Here is a 9299-nt window from a genome sequence, read left to right as displayed (position 1 = left end):
GTTTCTGAAAGAACTGGCATGGCAAGTGATCAAAATATCAGCAAAGTGACATCCTCATAGGCATAAATACTGATAAATAGAAATGGTTGAATCTGGTTTGCTCTTTGCGTTTTGCTACTCTTTCTTCACTCCTGAATCTAAACGGAGAAATATAATAGGAGACCTTGATTTGCTTCCGCATGCAACTGAAGGTTGTGGTCGCCTGCTAGACACAGTTGTCAACAAGAAATTATGGAAGTGTGCACAGTTTTCATCATTTTCCAGGAAAAGAACTCCAAAACAATTAGGGGAAGTTGCTCTATTTTGAAGGTGTTGGATGGATATCAATCTTCTTGTGCTGCAAATGGAGTAGTGGGAGAATTTTATAGGACCATTTCCTGGAATATTTTCCTAGTACCAAACATATCCTTCTAATTTTATGGAGTGTTTAAAATACTAATGCACCTGACCAAGTTGCATTAGGTTTGCCTCTTGCTCAAGTCTAACCCAAATTAATAGACATTCAACTCTAACCCAACCCGATTCCTAACCTAAGATGCTCAACTCACTCAAGCCCAACCCATTCCCATCTTTTAACATAGGGAATTAAGTTCGGGTTTGATCGTGTTAGGACTTGGGTTGAAAGCATTATATTGATTAACATTTAAATAGTAAAACACATCATTTTGAGACAATAATAAATAAAACCTAAATATCTTTTCAGAAAAATAAAATAATACATAATATAATTTAATTTTTGATATTTTTTTTAAATATTTGAAATGATATATATAATATATTGGTTTTTTTTTTTTTCTTTTTTTTTTGATAACCGTGGATGTTCGGGCCAGCTTATGCACACTTCGACTAATTCCACGGGGCCCTGAAGTTAACGATCGAGTAAACCTCCAGTGGCCCTGAAGGGACTCAAATTGGTGACCATTGGGAAGCAAACCCAAGGCCGGACCAGGCTCAGGTTTCCCAAACCAAGAGCCTAAGACCAATCTGAATTGAGTTTGGATTGAGAAAACTCAATCTAATCCAACAATTAAAAATATTTGTTCAAACTCTCTCAAACATAATATTGGATTAACGTTAGGTATCACCAACCTAGCCAAGTTGCACCTATATGCACCAATGAATATGAAAAACCTATACAAAGGGAACAGAGCACACATTTATAACCGTTAGCAACTTAGCATAACCATTGGAAGTCTGATGGAGAAAAAATTTACCCAATGGGGCAAACCTAAAGAATCAGATAGGACACCCCCCTCAGCATCCCCACAAGTAATTTGAGGACGAAAATAGTGAAGAGAATGTTATCTTTGTACTCTATAATTTAGTGAAACATGAACAATCTGTTGGAACTGAAGTAGTTTGAAGTTTCTTACTCTGCCAAGAGTGACTGCCATTTCCCTTCAGCTGTTCTGTTCCCAGAAACTGACTGATCAAGTAGAGTTCTGGTCCTGTAAATAATACAGCTGACTATTTTAAGTGAAAGGAGTAAATATTAGAATTCTAACCATACAAAAATCAATAATTGTGAGCCAATTTTGTGGGCTTCTATAAAGCCAAACACCTTCTATTTTCTGACTGAGGGGTTGTTGCTGAAGTATGCTTTGATATCCACTCATGGATGCCTGCAGTTTGCATATGAAGCTCATGTTAGGTTTGCAGTGCAGTACATACATTTCCTAATAAATACTAGTATATGTATGCAAGAGTATAAGTGGAATGGGGAGCAATTACCCTAATTGTTGTTCGTCTGGGAGTTGAGCTCTCTTCGGTTATTTTGGCAGCAATTGCATTAATTCTTGAATTTCTATTCTTTTGAAGAACAGGAGACGCCTTTTTGCTGGTTTCACCAGCAAGAGAGGCAAAGTTAATCGACATGTGAAGTGATTTTGGAGTAAACCTCTTCTTGTTCAGAGCATCTGGTGCAGGCTTCTTGGTGCTTGGACTGGCATTGTTTTCTTTCTGACATGAGCCAAGGATGTTACTTTTGCAGGAGAAGCTCCAAGCTTGGATGCTCGGCCTTGAGCCAATGACTTAGAGGAAGATTTTGTTAGCTTCTTGTTACTCCTCAAAGCCAGATTCTTCTCCTCATCAGCAACCTCCTGCAGTATTAGTAACAGGCAGCAGCCAAATGAAACAGAGATAACACATTGCAAGCAAGAAAACATGGAATATTTCAACACATTTACCTTAAGGGGCATCCTCTCTTCTTCAACATTTTCAATCTGGTCTGAAAATTCAGTTTGAGCACGAGGACTCTCCTCTATAACAGTTTGTACTGTCACTGGTTCTGCTTCCTCTACTTCCTCTACTTTACCTCTTCCAATTCAATCTTTCCACACAATCAACAACTACCTGAGTATTGGGGCCTCCTCTTGTCCCTCTGGTTCATCAATAATCATGGGGCTATTCTCTTTCAAAGTGTCCAATTCATCTGAGGAGCTATTGTGGATCTCATCCACAACTGTATTAGTATTAAGGGCTTCTTGTCCCTCTGATTCATCAATTATCATGTGACTGTTCTCTTTCACAGTGTCCAAATCATCTGAGGAGGTATTGTGAATCTCATCTAAAGCTTCTGGTTCCGGAAAATCATTAGCGGCTGCTTCTGCTTCGGCTGCTTTCTTGGCAGCTATTCTCTTGTAATGGGCTTCAAAATATGCTTTTTTCTGGGCAACAGAACCAGGCTTGGAAAATTTTTCAGCTTCTTCTAAGTAGCGGTTCTGAGAGAAAGATGACCATTTCTCCCATGCCAAGGATTCAGACATGAATCTCCCAAATGAGATCGAATCTCCTAGGGCACGGATGGCATCTCCCTATAATTAAATTCAGTATTATTATGATCAGTTTCAGGCTAAACACAGAGTTGTAAAGAAAGTCCCAATAATTGTTTGGTTCAGAAGAGAAAATTTTGACAGATACTCATTACAAGGCATATATCATAGTAAAGAAAAATGAAAAGATTCATTCAAGATGATGAAAGGAGAGCTAGGAAAAAAAAAGAAGAAAGAATGAATGCCCAAAAGAATGGACATGATCTGGAATCCAAACACCCGGAAATTTCTGTTTGGTTCTTGGGAAGAGTGAAACAGAAAAGGAAAGAAAATGCTTGAACACAGAAGGTTTCCTCTCTGAAGCATTTTCTTACCATTTCCTACTCTCCAAAATAAACTAAGGGTTACTCAAGAACCAAAACACTAATAATGCTAATAATAAAAGAATCGTAAGAGGGCAAAACAATGAACTAAAATCTAAACTCATCAAGAGAAAATCAGAATTGAAAGATCACAAAAGGAAAATTTTCCAAATTTTGCTTTTCCAAGCATACCCAACGGAGGGTTGATCAAGAACCCGGACTGAGGGCAAGTCAAGAACCCAAAACAGATCAATCAGAGGGCAAAAACACATCAATAAAAACGGAAATGAAAGATTGGAAATGGGAAAATTTTGAAATCTAGCTTCTTCAGACATACCATTCTAGGATCACTGGAACTGTCAGAAAATGATCTTCTGAGACAAGCAGATTCACCCATTTTCTGTGCACTTTCCACCACTGAGAAAATCCCTCAAAAACCCCGCTCTGATCTCTGAGTCTCTCCCTTGAAAACCTTGAAAAAGAACACTATTCACCTTCAAATTTGAATCAAAAGCTGTGTGAAGAAAAAGTTCAACTTTTGAGGGAGCCTTTGAGGTTTCTTTTATCTCTGGACACACAACGGCTTCTCTTGTCCCCCAACGGTCTAATGCGAATATTCCTAGTTTTAAAAAAAAACTAATTTTCCAATTTTTCTTTTCTTAATTATCATTATTTTGTAAGAGGGGAACCTGAGGTGCTTCAACGGCTATTTTTCATTTATTTTGTTGCCTTGTTTGGAAATTTAAATTTTTAGGGTATTGATTAATGCAATATTTCAAAAATAGTTAATACATTTTCAATTATTTATTAATATTTTCTATAAAAAAAATAATTTAAAACGCTTTAAAATTATTTTAAAAAACAATCTATTTTTATAACAAATTCTAAACAAAATTGTTTTCAGTTCAAAATTTGTTAAATTTACTTTTTAAGTTAGGAAATTAATTTTATTTTAAAGCATGAAAAACTCTTTAAAATACAATTCCAAACATATTCAGAAAGACTTGGTGTAATATCTGAAAATTTTATGTATAAACAAGTTATATTGGTTTTTAGCCTCATTGTATTTATAAACATTTGGATACAATTTTTTATTTTCCTAGGTTATGTTTGGTTTATGAAAAATTTGAGTGAAAATGTAATGGAAAAAAATAAAGAGGAAAAATGGAAAAAAAAAAAAATAGAGAAGGGAGGAAAAGTATATAAATATTATTTTTCATAAGACAATCAAATATAAGAAAATTATTTTCCTTAACATTTTTTTTAGTATTTTCCAAAACCAAACATAACATTAATTTATTTTTTTTGATCCCATTCTCTCTCTTTTCTTCTACTCACTTTTCTTAAAATTTAGATAAAATTTTGGGTTGTTCTATGGTACCCACTCTTCATTTTGGGGGTACCTACCCACATTTGACCCCAATAAAAATATGACATGTATAAAGTACATATCATTAAAAAGTTTATAAAAACTTATCAAACCGGTAAAGATGACTTGTTGGTGAGAAATAATCACATGCATTTCATATATATCTAAATATTATAATTTTTTATAATTTATTATTAAATATCAAATATAATTTGTTATTTAATGCATTACCTAACTCTATCTAAAAAAAGAAAATCTTACGTACTACTCTTATACTCTCATTATTCATATATATAAAAAAAGATAGTAATTTAATATGAAAATTAAATAATTTCAACTACCAAATTACAAAATATATAAGATGTATTTTGATGAATCAAATTTCAAGATCAAGTTCAAAACTTTTTGAGAGAGAAAATTTAAAATTTGTATTATATGAAGAAGATGAAGGATTTCAAGTGATTACAAGTGTTAAAGGTAATATTTGATATTTTTTTTATCCAAATATAATTGTTGTAGGAAGAAATGTGATGTTAAATAACGATTTTAGAATTTTTTATGAGTTTATTATAAAATTTTGTTATCAAATTGTTATCAATATTTTTATATAATGTTTTTTTTTGTTCATAGATTAAATTTGAAGATGAAGCTTTATATGTCTTGAAGGATGTCAAGTGATTACAAGTGTTAAAAGATAACATTTGATTTTTTTTTTCCATTTACATATAACTATTGTAGGTAGAAATGTCATGTTAAATGACATTTAAATATGTAATGATTTATAATATCTAGATTTTTTAATTTTTTTTTGAGTTATGTTAATCAAATTGAGAGCATTTAGTAATTTGTTATGAAATTGTCATCAATATTTTGTAAGAGAGGGTACGAACTTTCTAAGGGAGGGTACGAACTTTCTAAGGGAGTGTACGAACTTTCTAAGTAAGGGAGGGTACGAACTTTGTAAGGGAGGGTACGAACTTTCTAAGACCGGGTACGAAATTTCTAAGAGAGGGTACGAACTAGATAATGTAATTTTCTAACTACTCTATCTTTTATATTTCAGTTTCTTCATAGATACGATGAACAAAGGCAAAGGAAAGGAATTTATCATTGATTTGAACGATGAAGACTTTGATTACCAATATGATAGCATTGTTAAAACTAAGTCTGATGAAGAGGCCATTCTAGTTTCGAACAAGATTTTTAATGATTTAATTGTTGAAGATGTATGGAAGATGGAGTTTAGCTCAGTAGAGGAGACAGAAGAATTTTATAATTTATTGCTAAAGTTACCGGATTCAGTGTTAGAAAGGATGATGTGAAACGAGATAAAAATCAAAATATAGTATCTCGTAAGTGGGTTTGTTCGAAAGAAGGATATCGACATAGAGTGTGTTTAGAGAACGAAAATCGAAAACGAGAACCTAAGGCAGTAACTCGAGTTGGTTGTGAGGCAACATTTCGGATTGGGTTTAACAAACAAATGAACAAGTGGGTTGTGAAAGAGTTTATGGCTGATCATAATCATCCTTTGGTGGAACAAAAAAATGCCCAATTCCTTCAATCCCATAGGGTCATTAAAAATGCAGATAAAGCTCAATTGAATGCAATGCGAGGTGTTGGCATGGGAACTAGCCAAATTATGGATTACATGGTGCAACAATCAGGTGGATATAACAATGTTGGCTTCACAAAAAAATATCTATATAACCATGTTGATGCTGATCGTAGAGTTCATCTAAGAGATGGTGATGCAGAGGGTGCTTTGGCTTATTTGTGTGGAAAGTTTGAAATGGATCCATCATTTTATTACAAGTACAATGTTGATGAAGACAACCATCTAGCAAACCTGTTTTGGGCAGATTCTACTAGTAAATTGGATTACAGTTGTTTTGGAGATGTGTTAGCATTTGATACAACTTATCGGACTAATGCTTATAAAAACCGTTGGTCATACTAGTTGGCATTAACCATCACCATCAAACTATAGTGTTTGGATGTGCATTATTGGTATATGAGAGTGTTAGCACTTATACTTGGGTCTTGGAGACTTTTTTAGACGCAATGAATAATAAGAAACCTCTTTCTGTTATTACTGATGGGGATAAAGCAATGCGTAAAGCCATCAAGAGGATATTTCCAGACTCTTGTCATCGATTATGTGCTTGGCATATTCAACGCAATGCATTCACTAATGTCCATGTCAAAGATTTTACTAATCATTTTTCTAAGTGCATGTTCATGGAAGGCACCGTTGAAGAATTTGAATGTGCATGGAATGACATGTTGGAAATGTTTAATCTTCATGGACATAAGTGGGTGACAGATATATATGCTAAGCGTTCTAGATGGGCAGACGCTTATTTAAGGGGGCATTTCTTTGCTGGTATGAAAAGCACACAAAGGTGTGAGAGCTTGAATTCATACTTGAATCGTTTCCTTAAAACTCGTTTGAAGCTGTTTGAGTTTGTCAAGCATTTTGATAGAGCACTCTCACGTATTCGTCATAATGAGGCAAAGGCAGAGTTTGAGACACACCATTCTTCAGCTGTTCTAACAACCAAACTCTATGCACTTGAGAAATATGCAGGGACTGTTTTCACAAGGCAATCTTTTCTAAAATTTAGGAATGAGATGAAGAATGCAGAATTGTTTTTCCCTGTTAGTACAGAAAATCATGGAGGTTATCGTGTCCATACATTGACCAAGTTTAGAAGCCCTGACAAGATTTGGAAAGTATGTTATGGTAATAGTGATCGGTCTATGAAATGTACTTGTATGATGTTTGAGTCAGTTGGTTTTCCATGTCCCCACATGATTGTTGTAATGAAGATAGAACACCTTAAAGAAATACCTGAGACTTGTATTATGAAAAGGTGGTCTAAGTTAGCAAAGGAAACGATCCAAGTTCATCATGACAATGAAAGTCAAGGTGATGCGACTAACATCATACGATATGGTGCACTCAGCTCTATGTGCTCACGGATGTCTTATTTCGCATCTCAATCGGAAAAAGCTTTAAAGAGGCTAGATGTGAAATACAAAGACTCACTTGTCAAATGGAAGAACTTTGTAAAAATTCAGTGGAAGAAAGTGAACTAGAAGATTTGAAAGCTACAAAACACCATGTTCGAGATCCTATCATTGTGAAGACGAAAGGTAATCCGGGTAACTTAAAAGACAAATTTAAGAAACCAAGGCATTGTGGGAAATGTAAGAAAGTAGGACACACTGTTCGAAAATGCCCAGAGTTCGTCAACACTCACAATGCATTTATTAACATTGAAGATTCAATTGAAGATATGGTATGTGCAAACACACATTCACTAAATTCATTAATTATTCACTTTATAGTTATTTTTATTTGGTTAAATTGGTTGAAATAAAAAATTGAATTCTTTATATTAATACAGGGGGACATGCCTTCATTACTAAATCACAACATGGAAGGTGGATCAAGATACAGGACAAATGAATTTTCTCAAAATGTAAGTTTAACATTTTTTAAGTAATTTTTATTATGACATACCACAGTTCTCACAGATGAAGTTCGCATGTCATCCCTTTCTATTGATGGTAATGAATCCAATATATGAATATTATGTTGATGAAGATTTATAACACACAAATACCAATGATCCGGACATGTATCGTGCATCGGGATGTATATCTAAACAAAACATACATTTTAGCATTGATAATTATTTACAACTATGATATGAATCCAACTTCAAATATGTACCTTATTGCAATCATTCATTTCATCCACTAGTTTGATAATATGTGTGAACATCTTGGTAGCAATTGCCAATTTTCTACCACCATGTAAGATTATTTGCTATGCAAAAAAAAAAAAAAACATATATATATCATAATATTTATTAGGTTTATTTTTTTTTCTTTAATAAGAAATATAATGGATGAACATACCGCAAATGTGGTGGGTAAGTAGCATCTGGTAGGCCGTATTCCTTTGAATTTGTTCTCAAAACTATTAAGTTTGCATGCAAATACATTTATGATCTAAAAATGAAACACAAAAAAGTTAACAATGTTAATTATGTAATAGAATTAATAAGAATTGGGTTTATCCTTGTATTACTCACCACATCGAGTAATTCTTGTCTAGGCCCTAAAGTCAAGAAGTCTGCTCGACTTGCATGCTCATATTGAAAATTAACAAGAAGTTCACTGCAAAATATAAGATATTTAATAAGTATAACTTTTAAAACATGACATACATAAAGTATAGTCAAAATAATTGGTTTACACACCTTTTGTCCAATGAAACATCAAACACATAAGCAACAACTAGAGACTCAAGTGTACTCAAGGAATGTGAATCCTCCACGTTCGGCAAAATGGACATGGGGATTATCTATATTGAAAACATCTCTAACAAACATTAGTTATCGTTCACTATATTATTAAGTATTTAAAAATACTACATCAATGAAGTAACATATTACCTCTAATACCTTTTGTGATCCAACAACTATGCTTGGGAATCTCTTAGGCTTTGGCATCTTATTGGATTGATGAATGTAGGGTGACACCTTGAATTTACCAGGCTTGCGTTCCATTGTTGATCGTGTTTTCTTCAATTGACGTGGGAGCACCACCAATGAACTTAGTTGTTCTTCTTGTTTTTCAACATATGGAACATCAACATTAACCTATCATGTATTTGAACATTAGTATATATATATATATATATATATATATATATATATATATATATATATGTATATATAGAACTTTGTAAAAAACTAGGTCTTCATAATATGCAAATACCTT

At 33.4% G+C, this 9299-nt stretch overlaps 3 protein-coding genes across 3 annotated transcripts; 1 reads left to right on the top strand and 2 right to left on the bottom strand.

Moving 5' to 3' along the window:
* Nucleotides 1–137: 137 nt before the first annotated feature.
* LOC117920820 lies at nt 138–1953 on the bottom strand. The gene is made up of 4 exons (XM_034838469.1): nt 1732–1953; nt 1562–1622; nt 1374–1448; nt 138–202 (listed from the first exon to the last, which is right to left on the bottom strand). Exons 1-4 carry the CDS (start codon nt 1873–1875, stop codon nt 138–140), a joined length of 345 nt encoding a protein of 114 aa, XP_034694360.1. The 5' UTR covers nt 1876–1953.
* Nucleotides 1954–2348: 395 nt separating this feature from the next.
* LOC117920811 (protein WVD2-like 7) lies at nt 2349–3698 on the bottom strand. Its single transcript, XM_034838457.1, has 2 exons — nt 3471–3698; nt 2349–2813 (listed from the first exon to the last, which is right to left on the bottom strand). The coding sequence occupies exons 1-2, from the start codon at nt 3528–3530 to the stop codon at nt 2349–2351; spliced, it is 525 nt and encodes a 174-aa protein (XP_034694348.1). The 5' UTR covers nt 3531–3698.
* Nucleotides 3699–6566: 2868 nt separating this feature from the next.
* Nucleotides 6567–9110, top strand: LOC117920803 (protein FAR1-RELATED SEQUENCE 5-like). The gene is made up of 2 exons (XM_034838445.1): nt 6567–7238; nt 9051–9110. Exons 1-2 carry the CDS (start codon nt 6567–6569, stop codon nt 9108–9110), a joined length of 732 nt encoding a protein of 243 aa, XP_034694336.1.
* The last annotated feature ends 189 nt before the right edge of the window (nt 9111–9299 follow it).

This window comes from Vitis riparia, chromosome 1, assembly GCF_004353265.1.
Source record: "Vitis riparia cultivar Riparia Gloire de Montpellier isolate 1030 chromosome 1, EGFV_Vit.rip_1.0, whole genome shotgun sequence".
NCBI classification, from domain to species: domain Eukaryota; kingdom Viridiplantae; phylum Streptophyta; class Magnoliopsida; order Vitales; family Vitaceae; genus Vitis; species Vitis riparia.
This window is presented reverse-complemented; position numbering and strand designations above follow the sequence as displayed.